This window comes from Capricornis sumatraensis, chromosome 8 (genome assembly GCF_032405125.1).
Source record: "Capricornis sumatraensis isolate serow.1 chromosome 8, serow.2, whole genome shotgun sequence".
In the NCBI taxonomy this organism is placed as follows: Eukaryota; Metazoa; Chordata; class Mammalia; order Artiodactyla; family Bovidae; genus Capricornis; species Capricornis sumatraensis.
Window position 1 is genome coordinate 8,768,746 of NC_091076.1, and position 17,569 is coordinate 8,786,314.

The window sequence follows — 17,569 nt, forward strand, 5'->3', positions numbered from 1 at the left end:
TTTTAAGCTATCCAGTTTGTGGTATGTGGGACACAAATGTACTCTCAAGGCTCCATCTTTCCCAAATTCAATCTGTAAGACTCTTCCTTCACAACCTTTTGCCCCCAGAATCCTGTCTAGTACCAGATCTCTTATCCTGCCAGGCACTCTGATGGCCCCGGTGATCCTTAGTAGCAGCAGTGTTAATAGCTCTGTTGTGTCCAACTCTTTGCAGCCCCATCCACTGCTGTCGCCCACTAGGCTCCTCTGTCCATGGGATTTTCCAGGCAAGAATGCTGGAGTGGGTAGCCATTCTCTTCTCCAGGGGATCTTCCCAACCCAAGGATCGAACCCAGGTCTCCTGCATTCCAGGCAGATTCTTAATTTGAGAGCCACCAGGGAAGCCCCTGGTGATCGTTACTTTCTCGTATTCATACCCTTACACAGGCCTCTCCAACACTGAACTTCAGAAGTGACACTGTGTCATTCCCAAGACCAGGTTATGAAACTCAAGACCAAGCTTCTGCCTTGGCCTCTCGCATGGCTCCCTCTGGGGAGGCCAACCACCATGCTGTCGGGATGCTCAAGCAGTAACATGGAGGTGAGGAGCTGACGCTTCTCACCAACAGCCAACGCTCAGCTGCTGGGCAAGTGAGTGGGCCACCTTGAAGAGGATTGTCCCACACTAGTCAAGACTTCAGAAGACTGAAGTCCAGCCAACCTCTTGGTAGCAACCCCATGGGAGACCCAGAGTCAAAACCACCCAGTACAGTCAGTCACTCCTGAGGTTCTGACTCCCAGAAGCTTTGGGTCACTTGTTACACAGCACTATTGTGGCCTGACTAATACAAGGCGGTTAAATGTCATGCTTGTCACTCTCAACTTTGAGGTCCACAGGCCCCACCCTTGGCATTAGAAGTCAACAAGAGGCAACAACTGGTAGCTAGATTTAAGGCTGGGAGAGGGCCAGGCAGTCATCAAGTTCTGATAGTCAAAGAGGCCAAGGGCAGAGAGGGGTGTACAGGTGGAAAGCGGGTGAGATGTCCTGACTTGGAGGCCTACAGCCTCTTCAGGTCTTTGTCGACACCTCTGAGCCCGGAGGCCATTGCCCCATGTAGCAGTTCTCCAGGGATGCTATAATAAGGCACCCCGGACGGGGTGGCTGAGATAACAGAAGTTTATTGTCTCACATTTCTGGAGGCCAGAAGTCCAAAATCAAGGGGTTGGCAGCGTTCGTTCCTTCTTTTTAAAATAAAAAAAGAGATTGATTGATTGATTGATTTGGCTGTGCTGTGGACTCAGTTGCTGCATGTGGGACCCAGTTCCCTGATCAAGGATTATACCCCATCCCCACGCATTGAGAGCGTGGGGCCTTAAGCACTGGACCACCAGGGATGTCCCAGAGTTAGCTGGTTCCTTCTGAGGACTGTGGTGTGAGAAGATGTCCAAGCCTCTCTCCCTTGCAGATGGCCATCTTCGTGATCACATGCTGTTCCTATATGTGGCTATCTGTTCCAAATTCCCCATTCTTAACAAGGACACCAGTCATCTTGAATTAGAGCCCACCCTGTTGACCTCATTTTAATTTTTATCCATAATTTTATCATTTTATTTACTTTAATAAACCTTTTCTAAATGTTAATTTTTTAAATTATGAAAATATGATAACACATTTACAGGAGATTTGGAAAATACAGAACAAGGTTACATATAGTTCCGCTGTATATTACAATTATTTTTTAAGTAGATAAATTAAGATTTTTAGTTGGAGTTTCAATATCAAGCTCTCAAAAATTAATAGAATGAATATACAGAGTAGTAGAAGGATATAGTCAAGATACATTGTCTTCCCATCGGTCATATACGGTCGTGAGAGCTGGACCTGTAAAGAAAGCAGAATTCCAAAGAACCGATGCCTTCAAACTGTGGTGCTGGAGAGGACTCCTGAAAGTCCCCTGGAGAGCAAGGAGATCAAACCAGTCAATCTTAAGGGAAATCAGTCCTGAATATTCACTGGAAGAACTGATGCTGAAGCTGAAGCTCCAAGATTTTGGTCATGTGATATAAACAGACAGCTCATTGGAAAAGTTCCTGACGCTGGGAAAAATTGAGGGCAGAGGGAGAAGAGGGCATCAGAGGATGAGATGGCTGGATGGCATCACCAATGCAATGAACATGAATTTGGGCCAACTCTGGAAGATGGTGAGGGACAGGGAGGCCTGGCGTGCTGCAGTCCATGGGGTCACAAAGAGTCAGGTGCAGACGGGCAACTGAGCAACAAGAGAAGGATACAGTAAACCTGAAAATCGCTATGAACCAATTTAACATAATTAAGATTTATACAATTTTCACACAACAGTAGGATACACATTCTATTCAAGTTCCCATAGATTATAGGAAACACTAGAACCTATTCAGGGACGTAAGACGAGGTGCAAAAATTTGAGTGTCTAAAGGTATTGAAATCATACAGAGACTGTTTCTTATCACGGTGGAGTTATGTTAGAGATAATATCAAAAGACATTTGAAAATAACTCACATATTTTCAGGTGCAATGGACCTCATTTTGATTATTTCTATAAAGATACTGTGGCCACCTGATGCAAAGAACTGAGTCATTGGAAAAGGCCCTGATGCTAGGAAAGCCTGAGAACAGGAGAAGGGAACAACAGAGGATGAGACGGCTGGACAGCCTCACCAGCTCAGTGGACATGAGTTTGAGCAAACTCTGGGAAATGGTGAAAGACAGGGAGGCCTGCTGTGCTGCAGTCCATGGGGTCACAAAGAGTCGGACACGACTTAGCGACTGAATAACAACTTAACCTATAAAGCCCTAGGGCCCCCTTTCTAGGGTCACAGTCTTTTCCATAATTCGTTGTTTCCTGGACTCTCTCCTTCTCTCTGCGTCCCAGCCACCCATCCCGTGCCCATGGCAGACATTACTAATCCCTTCTGGGATCCTGTCTGTGCAGCCAGGTGTAGACTCAGAGTCCTCATCAGCAGTCCCCAGACAACCTGGGCCAGTTAAGACTTTGCGGAGAAGGGAGAGTCAGAAGAGACGATGGACAATGAGCACTTGTTGAATGCGTGATCGCACACATCCAACCTACAAACAGTTCAAAATCCATCAACTTGTCTGTCTGTTTCAGGTTATCCATCTCTGCTGACTCACCACTGGGTCCACTGACCCTGCTCTCCACCAGAAACTACAGTCCTCTTTGCTGGTTTTCATCCTCAGAAATGCGGGCACCCGGACGCTGTGACTTCAGGGCCATAATCCATGTCTGCTGCTGGGGAAGAGAACCGCAACCCCCTCCTCCTTTTGCAGTTCCGAATGCTCCAAGGCACGGAGAGAGCTGTGTCTGGGGTATAGGGAGAGGGGCAGGGGGCGAGATTGCCTGTCCGCCCAACAGCCATGCTTCCTTCTTTCTTGCTAACAGAGCCTGACTGCTGACTGCTGAGGTGATGGGTGGAGCTCTCTGGATCTCACGGCAGCTGTACCACGATGGGTACAAACATCATACACAAACGTGATGGGTCTGGTCCACGCATGGGACTCCTATGCCCCTTTGCCCAGGATTGGTTTAAGGGGCACAGGGCTGCTCAGGAATTCCTGAAAAAGGCTTTTCTTCCTGGTAAAAGACACATGCCAAGGAGAAAGCCCCTGCTGCTTGTCCCTCCCCTCCTTCTCTGGAAAGCATCCTCTGAGGGTGAGATGCCCGGAGCAGGTGCAGCCAACTGGTGACCATAAGGGGAAATCCTCTGATGTGTGGAAGAGGCAAAGCTGAGGGATGAGAAACTCCTGAGGCCTTGGCAACCATTGAGCACTGTCAGTGGTGACACTGACCTCCACACTTCTTAGGAGAAATCATAATAAAATATCTGCTTTGTTCAAACCCTCTTGCCAAGGCAGGAGACATAAGAGACATGGGTTCGATCCCTGGGTCTGGAAGAGCCCCTGGAGGAGGGCATGGCAACCCACTTCAGTATTCTTCACTGGAGAATTCCACGGACAGAGGAGCCTGGTGGGCTGCACTCCACAGGGTCGCAAAGAATCTGACACGACTGAAGCAACTTAGCGTTCATGCATGCACTACTTTGCTCAAAGCACTATTAAGTGGCGGGTCCCCCAGGCACAGCCAAATGCATGGTAACTGGAACGATGTGGACTCAGGGATATGAAAAACAGGGCTGCGGCATCAGTTGACTTGAAACCAGCCCCAGTTCTGCCACTTTCAAGCTGTGTGATCTTCTGAAGCCTCAGCTCCTTATCTGCAAAATGAAGATAATTAGAATACCTTCCTCATAGGGTTACTGTAGGGGAAAATGAGACAATTTAGACAAGTGTTTTGCACACCGTGGTTGGTACCTATGAGCATTCCATTTGTTTGTTATTCATCCACTAATTTATTCAACAATAGTTATCAAGAATCTACTATGTACTTGTAATCTAGGGTCTGGGGAATATAGCTGTGAAAATAGAAATAATAGGTACTCACAAAAGTTGGCGCTTTCTATTGTTATTTTAAATCTTTGCCTATAAGGGGCTCCTAATAGGTCGGTAAAATTAGGGGAAATTTGACAGGAGTGGTTTCTTGGGACCTGGCAGTGTAGGCACCTGTGCAGTGAGAGGGCCACAGGTGAGCAAGACAGATGCTCTGCCCTCTCAGGACTCGCAACCTCAAGGAGGGGACAGACAGGAAAACAGGTATGTGATTACATTAGAGTGTGATCAGTGCTGAGATGGGGAGGGGCAGATGATCTAGACTGGGTGAAATTGAGCTTTATTTTACAAGGCAAATGAGAATGAGTCAACAAGGAAAGAAGCAGCAAGCCTGGTGTCAGGACTCGAATCTACAGACTCCAAGGGAACTGCAGGTGGCTGGGTGTGGCTGGCGTGTAAGTCCAAGCAGGGTGATCTGGAGAGATGTGTTATTTCAGAAGCTGTGGTTGCAAGTGATGAGAAACTGAAATTGACCAGGATCAGACAATCAAGGGAAGGTATTGGCTCGCGTGACTAAAAAGTTCAGCGGTTCCATGGCTTCAGGTGAAGCTGAAGTCACTGAGAAACCAGTTTTTCCCCATCTCTTCCTGGTGCCCTCTTGACTCAGCTTGCTGGCCTTCGTCCATATTTGTAACACGCTGTTTGGGCCAGCTTAGGTCTCTAGTCCACTTTGGAACCAATCATGATACCCAGGGATGACACTGGGGTGGGATCAACTCCACAGGACCTCATGGATCCCCAAAGGAGAAAGGCAAAGGGGGAAGGGATGTCAGGAGGCCCGGTTTTGAAGGAGATTATCAAAGGATATGGAAAAGCAGAGGGCTGACTTGATTAGATTGGACTTGAGAAAGATTCAGTTCAGTCGCTCAGTCGTGTCCGACTCTTTGCGACCCCATGATCGCAGCACACCAGGCCTCCCTGTCCATCACCAGCTCCCGGAGTTCCCTCAGACTCACATCCATCGAGTCCGTGATGCCATCCATCCATCTCATCCTAGGTCGTCCCCTTCTCCTCCTGCCCCCAATCCCTCCCAGCATCAGAGTCTTTACCAATGAGTCAACTCTTCACATGAGGTGGCCAAAGTACTGGAGCTTCAGCTTTAGCATCATTCCTTCCAAAGAAATCCCAGGGCTGATCTCCTTCAGAATGGACTGGTTGGATCTCCTTGCAGGCCAAGGGACTCTCAAGAGTCTTCTCCAACACCACAGTTCAAATCTATCTTGGGCAGGTTGAACTTGTGGTGTCTAAGAGAAAACTGAGCCCAGAAGTCCAGAAGGAAGCTGGTAGGGTATGGGGTCCAGAGCCAGGGGCAGAGGCCAGGGCTAGAGATGGAGGCTGCAGTGTCCACAGCCCAGGGGGTTAAGGGTGTGGCCTGGGACCAAATGCTCACCAGCAAGGGTTTGGCGGCAGAGAGGATGGGAGTCAACTGGGAGCTCGTGTCCTCTCTGTCTGTCTGGCCCAGAGGTGGACTGAGTCCAGGCCCATCAAAGGACCTTTGGATTTACAGGTGACAACCACTAGTGACCTTGGCAGGAGCAGTCTCTGTGGAGTGGTCAAGGGGTACAGAACCCTGCAGCAGGCTACGGATTGAGTGGGAGGTGAGGACAAGGATGGAGGGTTGTGAACAGCCTTTTTTAGGAAGCCCAGCTTTTAAAAGAGCAAAAAGGCAGCAATAGCTTTAGCTGAAAGTGAAAGTCACTCAGTTGTGTCCAACTCTTTGTGACCCCATTGACCACGCAGTCCAAGGAATTCTCTAGGCCAGAATACTGGAGTGGGTAGCCTTTCCCTGCTCCAGGGGATCTTCCCAACCCAGGGATTGAACCCAGGTCTCACACATTGCAGGCAGATTCTTTGCCAGCTGAGCCACCAGGGAAGCCCAGTTGAAGGTAGCTAAAGGTGAACTTGGGTTGAAGGGGTGAGTGTGTGTTAGCATGTTGGTGTACACGGGCGATGGGAGTGTCTTGGGATGAAGGGCCTTAGCCCTATCCAATCCCCAGAACCTCCCAGAACAAAGTGGGGTGGAGCCGAAACCGTGAGGGCCAAATGAAACCTAGGCACTAGGCCCCGAGTACTCACAGGAGTGTGTGTGTATGTGTGTGTGTCTGGGAGATGCAGAGCCTGGGAGGCAGGCTGGCTTTGAAGGGGGAAGGCACACCAGCAACTGGAGGTCAGAGGGAAGGAGTAGAATCTTGGGGTACAAGAGCAAGGCCTTGGAGTGGGTTTCTCCCAGAGGCCTCAATGCCCTCTGGAAGCTGGAGGCCAGGTCATGGGCTAATAGCCATGCAGTGGCTGGGGTGGTGGAAGGGGAGCATGAACAGGGGAGGTTGAGCAGGGGCAGGAGGGGTGCTCACAGCTAAGCCAGGAGCCCTGGATGGGCCACGTCAGAGCAGAGCTGGCCACCAGGAGCCAGCAGTTCTTGAGGGACTGACCAGGCAGGGGCTGTGCAAGTGAGTGGGCCAGGGTCTGCAGGGGGGATGGGGTATTCTGGGTAGGGCTCAGCAAGTAGTGAGCAGACCTGTTCAGCTGGATCAGATACAGGCTGGAAAGGCCTTGAGTACTGGATTGGGAGAGAAGTTTCCACTTTGCCCAGAAGGCAATAGGGAACCATGGAAAGTTATTGAGCAAGAGTGGGGCCTGACCAAAGCAGTATCGGAGGATCTTTCTCCAGCTCTATTTCCATGGAGAGATCACATTGAAGGTAGGAATCTGGAACAGAAGAGCAGTCAGAGGGAGGCTGTCAAGGGTCAAATGTCACAGAGGAAGAGCTTTTAGTTCAGAGGCCTAGGAATGCCACATAGCAATGGCCTTCAGCTGGTCCACAGGGCACGGGCTGCCTCACAGAGCAGTGAGGGGCTTCTCCAGCTCTGCTGGGGCCTGTTCAAGAGGGGACCCTTGTTTCAGAAGGAAACCATTATTGATGGAGACTTGAATGACATGCCATCTGAGATGATGCTTGTTGGATCTTCCCAACAATCAGATGAGGTCAGAGTTACTGTTCCCTCAGAGAGATGGAGGACCTGAGGCTCAGAAAGGCCAAGTAACTCACCCCGGGCCACACAGCAAGCAAGAAGCAGAGCCAGGACTCACCCTGGTTCTGAGCTTCCTGGCTGGCAGGGAGCTCCTGCACTTTCCCTGCGATTTGCCTCTCCTCGGCCATTTCTCCAGGGGTTTCGGCTCCACCCCACTTTGTTCTGGGTGGTTCTAGGGGGTATGGGCCACGGGGAGGTCCTGGGGATTGGATAGAAAGCTCAGTCGGTCCTGGAGGATCTTAACCCCATGCCCTTGTATCCCGGAGAGTGGGCTTCTCAGGGGGCTGGTGTTCAGACTCCCTGGGAAGACATTTGTGGCCTGGCTGAGGTGGGCCCCCTTGGTCCACGCTGTCACCGCCAGAGGGCGCCAGCTGTGGCCCAGGTTAGGGTGAGGGGAGGAGGCTCCTTTCCTGGCTTCCAGAGGAACAGAGGTGGCTCCCAGGTCTGGAAGCTGCCCCCTCGTGGGTCCCATCGCCTGCGCTTGTCTCTCTGCTAAGGTCTCTCTGATCTTCCACCCTCATTCCTGCTCTGCTTGGGGGGAGTCAGATTTCCTCGGTGCGGGTGTCAGGAAGCCTGGGGTCTCTCCTTGCTGACCTCCTGCCTGCTCCTGCTTCGGTGAGCGCCGCTCACAGATGCGCGGGCCCGGTCTCCTTTCCCTGCCCTCCTCACACGGCCACAGTGCCGAGGCGGTGCCAAGCACCGGACTGTCACCTCTGTCACCTCCCAGTCTCTTCACAACCCCGGGTGGGAGTGTGGGCCTGTTCAGGGGGTTACTACCAGGACCGAGAGAGGAGGAGGGCAGTGCCTGGGGCACACAGCCTGCCAGTGGGCCCAGGGGGGCAGGGGGCCCCCTGGGAGGGATGGAGGAACCAAGGTCCTGTCTGGGCAGGTTGAGGGGATGGGGGCACTGGAGGGAGCCCCACCCCCACCCCATGCTCCTTCAGCACTATAGCCCACCTTCTTCATTTCCCCAGCTTCATCTCCCTTGGCCTCCTGTCCAACTCCCCTGGCTGCTCAGCCAGGTTTTTCCTGAGATCTTGCCACCCTCCCTCCCCCACCCAAGGGCCCGCCTGCCTGCCACCCTCCCCAAGCGGAGCCCCTTGGCTGTGGCCACCGAGGGCCTGGCCAGGGTCCCAGGCACCACGCCGCAGCGGCCAGGCTGGCCTGGCCAGAGCTCAGGACAGTCCCAGTCTGTCTGGCAGGGCTAGGGGTTCGGGATTGGCTGGAGCCGCCCCCGCCTTTGGGAGGAGGGAGAGGGGAGGCTGATGGCTTGTTCAAGGTCACCCTCCTTTTCTTTCCCAGCATCCCGCTTCGACCTTTGTCCCCTCTGCCTCACCTCGAGGAGGAGGGAGAGGGTGAGATGCCTAACACGCAGAGGACAGAGGAGCAGTGAAGAGGAAGGATTTGGGGGCTTCTGGCATTTATTCAGCAAATATTGAGTGCCTACTATATACCAGGCGCTGAGAACACAGCAGTGAACACAGGGGACCTAATCTCTGCTGGTGGCTCAGCAGGGAAACAGTGGAGAAATAAACAATCACACAAATATTGTAAACTTGTATCCCTAGCAGTGTGGCAAAGGCTCTGGCTTCTTGGAGATCTCAGGGTGAGGAGCCTTATCTGGCCTGGGTGGGCGGCGGGAGGCCGCCTTCAGACACAGCCTGTGGCTTTAGTTTCGTGGAGGCCCCTGTGGGGGCTGTGCCAAGCCTCAGTTTCCTCAACTGGAAAACGCAGGAAACAAATATGCCCGGATCAGATCACTGGGCTCCTGCCCAGCGGCCTGCAGGCCTCAAAATGCAAGCACCAGCATCCTCCCTGAGGAAGGGCTAGGGGAGCTCCCCGGCGGGGAGGGCACTCCAGGAGACGGGTGGCCCTCACAAAGCTCCGAGGTGGCCTCAGGGAGCCGAGGGACCCCAGTGCTGAGCTCCCCCAGCCCCTCCGCCTAAGGCAGGAGAGGAGGGGCTGGTCCCTGGCTGCCTCCTTGCTCCCCCTCCCACACCCCTGCGTTCTAAGCCACGTGGCACCTCGGTGCTCTGGGAGAGGAGGATTTCTCACCTGGGGCTGGGGGAGCCAGGGAAAAGTGGGCGGCATGCGGGGTACTGCTGAGACCAGGCTCCATTGGAGCACCCGCTCTATCGCACCCTACAGCCCCGGGGCAGGGAGGGGGTGCTGTCTCTTTAAGAGCCTTCTGGCTGCTGGGAGCAGATGGCCAGGCCGGCCGGGGCCCCTTGTCCTTTGTGTGGCTTTGCACAAAAGAGGGGGCCAGCTGGGGAGGGGGGGCGGCTGCAGCAGGTGGGAGGGTGGGGCCTTGCCCCTCCCCCTCCTAACCCTGCAAGGGTGCCCCTTGGGGAGGTTTGCTCACTAGGAATGCACCTCCTCTCTGGACATCGTGGCCCCCACCATCATCCCCAAATTCCTAGGATACCCTTCCCATGTGGTGTCCCACCTCCTAGGCAGAAGCCTCATCACACCAGGGTCCGCAGACTCCCCCCCTCCTCTGCAACTTCAAGGCATAAGCCTTCTCTCCCTGCCCCCACCTCCAGAGTAGAATCTCCTCTGGCCCTGAGCTCCAGGCTCCAGGGAGAAGTGAGAATACAGCTACCTCCTTATGGGGGGCAGGGTGCAAAGGAAGGCAGGATGCTGGTGGCTTGGGGGTACCTGGGGCAGCCTGGGAGGAGGGAGGCCAGAAAGAGCATGATGCTGAGGTCTGGAGGTGAGGTGAGATGCTGGGCCCTGGACCCTGAGTACCAGTATGGAAAAGAGGCAAGGGGGAATTAGGGGACTCAGCCGAGGCCCTGCCTAATGGGGGGCTGCTGTGGGCAAAATGGAAGACTCCATCATAGGAGAGAGCTGTGAGCAGCCCTGGCTGCCTGCCAGGCGGGAGGGGACAGAGAGGAGAGGCTCCCTAAAGATTGGAGGTGCTGGGGGTGGGGTGGCACCCTGCCACTCAGGAGGGCTTAGGCTGAGGAGGCTCTTTTCATTTGTAGCCTACCTCACAGCTCAGACCTGCCCTCGGCCTATTCGTTCTCCTCTATCCAGACCTCCCCACCCTGGGGCTTGGTGCCCAACCCATGATTTAAGAGGAGGAAAAAGGGCCCAGCGCTCTGGCCGGAGGTGTGGCGGGCAACGTGGCCGACGGCTGGGTGGCCCCAGTTGTGGCCCGACAGCACCGCAGCCGGGTGGGGTCGGGCCTGCCTCTGCCCAGCCGCCCTCAGAAGCCCCCGGGACCTGGAGGCCCCGGCCGGGTCGTGGCCCGACCGCAGGACCCCGGCCGGCTGGCCGCAGGCAGCGTGTGGGGGCGGGGACCCCTGGCTGGGCCCGGGGTTGCTTCTAAATTTAGGAATCTGATTACAGAGTGGCCGAGGAAGGGAAGGGAAGGGAGAGGAGGGTGCGAGCGCCGGCTCGGCTCAGCCTGGGCACAGCGGGGTGTGCCCGGGCGGAGGTGCGTCTGGGAGTCCGGGGTTCGGGTGGGAGGGGCCGCGGGCGGGAGGGGGCCTCGGCCTGTGTGCGCCGCAGCACGTGCCTGGGGCGGCGGGGACGGGCACCGGCGCGGCTCGCAGGCTCCGAGCCGCCGCCGCCGGTGTGTGTGCTGGCTCTTTGTGTGCCTGGCAGGGTGGCTGGGTCTGGCTTTGAAAGTCTCTGCCCACCCCCTCCCCCCTCTCCGTCTGTGCCGCGCTACCCGCTTCCCGGTCTGTCACTCTGCCCGTGCTCGTCCTGGGGGAGGGGGCTCTCCTCCCAGCTGGGATGACAGTGAACTCGGGGCGGGCGTGGGAGGGGGCGGGGAGGACAGACCCCCAGCTTCCCCCCAACTCGGCAGTCCAGGTCTTCCCCTGCACTTCCCACGCCCCATCCCGCAACCCCATGGGCGACTGTTTTGGGGTGCGCACTGCAGCCGTTAAAGGGAACTGAGGTGACCCCTGGGGACCCACAGATGCACACCAGAAGCCAGGCTCCTTGGCCCGGTAGCTCTTGGAGGAATTCAATCCTCGCCTGTCCGGCCTCCCATCCGCTCTGGCCCCCAAGGGCGCATGATGTGTGTGTGCGTGGGGGGGGTCCCCTCTGCGGAAGGGGGGGGCGGGGAGTTCCTTGGCAGGAAGGGAAATGGAAGGAAAAGCTGGGCTCCACCCGGGCGGGCGGGCGGGCAGGCGGCCTCAGGGCCCCCGGGGCAGGCGGCGGTAACCCGAGCCCGCTGCTGTGTGGGGCTGGTGTGCGCGTGGGTGGGGCTGACCCCTGGCTACTCCTGGGGGTGGGGGGGGGGGCAGAGGGTCTCCCCCTGGGGGGCAAGTCTGCGAGTCCCGGGGGCAGGCAGAGGGAAGCGCGCGCCACCCGGGTCCTGACCCCACCCCCCGGAGGTCTAGCCCCGGCCCCCAGGCCCCGCCCCCCGGGCCCTGCCTCCCACCCCAGGGCCAGATGTTCAGCTGGCGGAGGCATCGGCTGGGGGAGGGGTGCTGAGGCCGCAGCCGGCACTACTTCCCTGCCAGCAGCTTCATTGTGTGCGCGAGGAGCGAGCGGCGGCGGAGAGCGGGCGGGCGAGCGAGCAGCCCGAGCGCGCCGGGGAGAGCGAGCGAGCGAGCGAGCGAGCGCGCCGGCTAGGGTGCGAGGCGGCGCCCGCGGCTGCGCTCCCCCGCCTCCCGGCAACTCTGCCCCAGCGCCGCGCGCCGTGCGCGCCGTCCCGCCGCCGCCGGCTGCCGTCGCAGGCGGGGGTCTGGTCCGGACAGGGGTCCCCGCCCGGGGACTGGGGCATCCTGGTGCAGCCGAGAGACGCGGAGCTCGCGGGGAGGGGCGGGGGCGGGCGGCAGTTGCGCCGCAGCGCCCGCTCGCTGAACTGCGTGGGCAGGCGGGCAATTGGGGCTCCACGGCGCCCCGAGGGCAGGTCGCCCCGACTTCTCCGGGGAGCCCCCAATTCCGTGGGGGCGTACAGAGCGAGCGCGCCGCAGCCGCACCGGACCTTGCGGCTCTTCCCCCGCGTACCCCACTTCTACACAAACTTTTCTGAAGCCCTCACCTCTGGGGGTCGCGGAGAGCGCCGGGCTGCCCGCTGGGCTTCTGCTCCGCCGGACCCTAGCCACGCTTGACCTCCTGGCTCTCGTAGCCTCAGTGGCGACCCCTCCAGGCCGGGCCGGGCGCGGCACTCCGGGCGAGCGCGGCAACCACCGCGGCTCTGCGAAGGCTCCCGCGCCCCCCGGGGCGGCTGGGCGGGGGTAATGCCCTCGGTGATGGAGAAGCCGAGCGCGGGCTCCGGGATCCTGTCCCGCAGCCGGGCCAAGACGGCGCCCAACGGCGGACAGCCGCACTCGGAGGATGACAGCAGCGAGGAGGAGCACTCGCACGGTGAGCCCGGCAGCCTGGGGTTAAAGGCGCACCGGCCCGGGGCGGGGGGAGGCGCGCGGGGGAGACTTGCCGACCCCAGGGGTACTGTTAGGCATGGCTCCTGCCCTCCTTGAATCGGAGCCTCTGCTTTGCTCTCCCCAAGCCGGCACAGGGAATCTGGAGGCTGGGCCCCTAGCTGCCGGGGAGGCGGTCCTGCCTGCCCCCTCCCTGCCCTCAGCCCCCGAGGTACTCAGGCGTCCGTCCCTTTCACAGCTTCGGCTCCTCATACCTTACCACCTTGCGGAGGAGTGAGGTCTGGCTGGGGCAGGAGCTGGAAAGACACCTCCACACCAAGCCGTGAGGCTCATGTGGTGGGGAGGAGCCTTGGATTCCCTGCAGGGCTGTGGTCCAGGTCTAGGGGCTGCCCTCCAACCCCCCTCGCCCCCCCCACTAAGTCAGAACAAAGGGCTCTGCTGGGCCTGGGCTTTAAAACTGGCCCGTATTCCACCCCCCCAACTCCCCCCCCCCCCCCCCCGCCCCAGGGCTATAGCTAGGCAAGGTCTCTCCCTTTTCCAGTTGCTTCTGTGACTGAGGGTAACTGAGGAGATGATCAGGGAAAAGTGAGCCTCCTGGAAGATGGGGGCCCTGGGTGGTCAGGAAGAACTCCAGGCCAGCCACCTCCCCCGCCACATCCTCCCATCCTCCCATCCTCCCTCCCTGGAGTCCTGACTGCCTCCCCCTGGCTCCACAGACAGCATGATCCGCGTTGGAACCAATTACCAGGCCGTAATTCCGGAGTGCAAGCCTGGTGAGTGGCAGGACAGGCTGTGAAGGGAGGGAACTTGGGGGCCGGTGGCTTGGCCCTGGGCCCCACCTGAGGGAGCCCTTGACTGGCGCCCACTGGTGGGACAGGCGGGGGTGGGTGGCCAGCCCTGTGGCATGGTTAGTTTTCCTGCTCTGCCTTCCTGTCTGGTCCTCTGCGCCTCCTTCCCCTCTGGGCCTCACCTCACAGGCCTCACTCCGCTGCCCTCTGGCCTTGGGTCCAGGCTAGGGCCACCCGGGTGATGGTGTCCTCTGTCCTCTGCCTTTCAGAGAGCCCCGCACGCTACAGTAACAAGGAGCTGAAGGGGATGTTGGTGTGGTCCCCTAACCACTGTGTGTCAGATGCCAAGCGTGAGTGGGGTGGGATCCTGGGTTCATGCATACCCTTGGGAGCTGGGGGCCTGGTTCTCCTATCCGCTGCCGGCCGGCTCTTCTCAGAAGTGGGCTAGAGGCTGAGACATGTGGGTTCAACCCCTGCCCTGGGGCTCAGGGTCAGGGGCCTAGTCCCTGGGGGCATACCCCTGTCTGGACAGGCCTGGGTTAGGAGTTGTGACCCCTCCTCCAAGAGCTGGCTCCTCCCGCCTCTGCAGTTGACAAGTACATTGCGATGGCCAAGGAGAAGCACGGTTACAACATCGAGCAGGTGAGCCTCGGCCCCGCAGGGATTCGAGGAGGAGACAGCACGGTGCTGAGGGCGGCTGAGCCTGAGTCCTCCTCTCTCCTGGGCCAGGCACTGGGCATGCTCCTGTGGCATAAACACGACGTAGAGAAGTCGCTGGCTGACCTGGCCAACTTCACCCCATTCCCGGATGAGTGGACGGTGGAGGACAAGGTGCTGTTTGAACAGGCCTTTGGCTTCCATGGCAAGTGCTTCCAGCGGATCCAGCAGATGGTAAAGCCCTCCACCCCTGTCGGCGTTCCTCGGGCCCTTCTTTCTGATAAGCCTTCCCGGGGCCTGGAGTCTTAGGTGGGCTCCAGCCTCTGGCGTTGCCCCCTGCCCCCAGCTGCCTGACAAGCTGATTCCTAGCCTGGTGAAGTATTACTACTCTTGGAAGAAGACCCGCAGCCGGACCAGTGTGATGGACAGACAGGCTCGGCGGCTTGGGGGCCGAAAGGACAAGGAAGACAGGTCGGGGCCTGGGGAAGCTGTGGGTGGGGGTAGACAGCGCTCCTGCAGCCCCTAGCCCCTGCCTCACCCGCTCCTTGGCCCCCGTGTAAGCAGCGATGAGCTTGAAGAGGGACGAGGAGCCGTGAGTGAGGGGGAGCCGGACGCTGGAGACCCCAAGAGAGAGGTGAGGGTGCAGAGCTCTGCTGGCCCGCCCGCTGGCCCGCCCTCTCCTTGGGCTCTGCACCGCCCACCTCCTCTTTCTTCCCTGGCAGCCTCTGCCCTCTCGGCCCCTGAATGCCCGGCCGGGCCCAGGAAAGAAGGAGGCCCAGGGCTCCCAGTACCGCCACCATCCGCTGAGAACTCGGAGGCGCCCGCCCAAAGGCATGTACCTGAGCCCTGAGGGCCTCACCGCAGTGTCAGGGAGCCCGGACCTTGCCAACCTCACGCTTCGAGGCCTTGACTCCCAGCTCATCTCCCTCAAGCGCCAGGTAGGGGGCCCAGGGGAAGGAGGAGCTGTGAGAGGGGACAGTTGGCAGCTGGGGACTCTTAACTGGGGGCAGCTGAGCTGTAAGGGAGGTTGTGTGGTTGCCAAGCCTGCATTTTCTCCATCCTCTGGGTTTCTGGGTAACTTGATGTTCTGTGTTGGTCACTAATAAATAAATAAATAACGCTGGTCTTTGAAAAGAGGCAAACCCCAGTGTCTCCCCTACTGAATGGTTGTGAGCGATGAGATGAGGCAGATGGCTGGGTGAGGGTTGCTATTGATGGCCTCCTGGCGTGGAGTTTGACGGCCCTCTCTCGACGTACCTTCCCAGGTGCAAAGCATGAAGCAGACCAATAGCAGCCTCCGCCAAGCCCTGGAGGGCGGTATTGATCCACTCCGCCCCCCTGAGGTGAGGCTGCTCTTGCAAGTTTGGGGGGCAGGAGGGACTCTGTCTGGTGGCAGAGCAAGAAAGGGGAGTTTTGTTTGGAGAGCAGGCCCTCTGTTCCCGTTTTTGAGTCTCAAGGATCCATCCCTTGCTCTGCAGGCCAATACCAAGTTCAACTCCCGCTGGACCACGGATGAGCAGCTCTTGGCCGTACAAGGTGGGTGAGGCTCTGGAGAGAACAGAGGGCCCCAGGAGTGTCTCCTTCCCCCCAGGGAGCTGGGGCAGAGGGGAAGGATCAGGGAAGTAACTAGATCTAAGGCGGTATTCACACTCTGCTGCCCTTTTGACCCTTGCAGCCATCCGTAGGTATGGCAAAGACTTTGGGGCTATTGCAGAGGTGATTGGGAACAAGACTCTGACCCAGGTGAAGACCTTCTTTGTGAGCTACCGGCGCCGCTTCAATCTGGAGGAGGTGCTGCAGGAGTGGGAGGCCGAGCAGGATGGGGCCCCTGGAGCCCCGGTCCCCATGGAGGAGGCTAGGAGAGGGGCTCCCTTGCCAGCCCCAGCCCTAGAGGAAGATGATGAGGTGAGAAGGGGAGAGAGAAGTGCTGCGAGGAGAGAGGAGAGGAACCACCACCTCCGTCCTTAAAGATGGGCTGAGGGTGTGCTCGAACCCGGTTTCTCACCCTTCTGTCTCCTCTCAGGTCCAGATCACATCCGTCTCCACGTCGGGACCCCGATCGGGGCCCCCTGCGCCGCCCCCTCCTCCACCTCCCACCTCGCTGTCCCAGCCACCCCCACTGCTGAGGCCACCCTTGCCCACGGCCCCCACCCTGCTACGCCAGCCACCCCCACTCCAGCAGGGCCGTTTCCTTCAGCCCCGGCTGGCCCCCAACCAGCCGCCACCACCTCTCATCCGCCCTGCCCTGGCTGCCTCCCGCCACAGTGCCCGCCCTGGCCCTCAGCCCCCGCCCACCCTGACTGGAGCCCCACTGGAGCCTCCGGCACCCTCGCTCTGAGCCCCGAGGCTCTCCGCCAACCAGAGGCTCCAGAAGCCCTCGGCTGGGCGTCCCTGGGGACCTCCAGCTTCACCAAGGACAGAAGGGACTAGAGGTCGCGCCAGGTCTTTCAGGACCCAGGGCTGCCGCGCCTGGCACAGCTGGCCCCGTGGGTTCTGCACGTCGTTTCCGGTGGCCAAGCCCGGCCAGAGTCTGGGGCCTTGTAAGCTGGCCTGAGGGTACTTTCTTTTCCTGGCTGGGACTGGAATGGCCACCTCCTAGTGGCCAGGGCTTGGCCTTTGGTCCTGCCCTTCGTGTAGGGGGTAGAGACCATAGTGTGGGGCTGGGGGCGAGGACAGTTTCACGTGTTGGCTGTTCTTCGTCTTTCTCTTCTTGTAGCAATAAGTCTGGGTGAGGTGGGGAGGGCACTGGAAGGGGGGAGGTGGGCAGAGAGGTCCCTTGGGGCCAGAGAGCTAGCTCTCCTGTCTTCAGGAGCCGGGTGGGGATGCTGAGGAGCTCGGAGGGTGCCCCCCTGCCCACCAGCCTAGATAGAGTTAGGAGGGTTGGGAACATATGCAGACATGGGTTTATTTTTCAATGTTTTTTAAAAATAAAACCTTCAAGCTCACTGAATCTTCTTTTGGTTTAAGGGTCCCAGGCTTAGTGTCTTTGTCAGGGCCATGGGTCCACCCAGCGCTGTCCCTTCCTCCAGGGCCCAAACAGCAATCAGTTCTCCCCGGCAAGGCAGGTGGGCTGGGCCATATCTTGCCCATGGGGACTGGGTCCCTGCCCAGTTGGGATGAGAAACAGGAGGCGGCAGCTCAGATTCCAAACATTCTCTTTATTACGTGTTTGATCCAGAGGAGAAACTAAGTGCAGGAAGGGGGGCTGGGTGGGGAGGGGCCACCTTGCCTGGGAGCCGCCCCCCACCGCCGGCCACCACCCCCTT

The 17,569-nt window shown here is 58.4% G+C and overlaps 1 protein-coding gene across 2 annotated transcripts; it reads left to right on the top strand.

Annotated features, from left to right (window-relative positions):
• Positions 1–12,717: 12,717 nt before the first annotated feature.
• On the top strand, positions 12,718–16,747 carry RCOR2 (REST corepressor 2). Of its 2 annotated transcripts, XM_068977875.1 has the most exons (12): positions 12,718–12,844; positions 13,575–13,631; positions 13,916–13,996; positions 14,236–14,288; positions 14,376–14,537; positions 14,650–14,774; positions 14,868–14,937; positions 15,026–15,241; positions 15,569–15,646; positions 15,782–15,839; positions 15,979–16,208; positions 16,327–16,747. In XM_068977875.1, the coding sequence occupies exons 1-12, from the start codon at positions 12,718–12,720 to the stop codon at positions 16,639–16,641; spliced, it is 1,572 nt and encodes a 523-aa protein (XP_068833976.1). In that variant the 3' UTR covers positions 16,642–16,747. The 2 variants fall into 2 exon arrangements, with proteins under 2 accessions (XP_068833976.1, XP_068833977.1); XM_068977876.1 differs by lacking the exon at positions 15,979–16,208.
• The last annotated feature ends 822 nt before the right edge of the window (positions 16,748–17,569 follow it).

Excerpts from the sequence above, each read along its gene's own strand:
- RCOR2 (XM_068977875.1), top strand. The coding sequence starts at position 12,718 with ATGCCCTCGGTGATGGAGAAGCCGAGCGCGGGCTCCGGGATCCTGTCC. Across the intron at positions 14,938-15,025 it reads CTGGAGACCCCAAGAGAGAG|CCTCTGCCCTCTCGGCCCCT; the intron begins GTGAGGGTGCAG and ends CTTCCCTGGCAG. Across the intron at positions 15,840-15,978 it reads GCAGCTCTTGGCCGTACAAG|CCATCCGTAGGTATGGCAAA; the intron begins GTGGGTGAGGCT and ends TGACCCTTGCAG.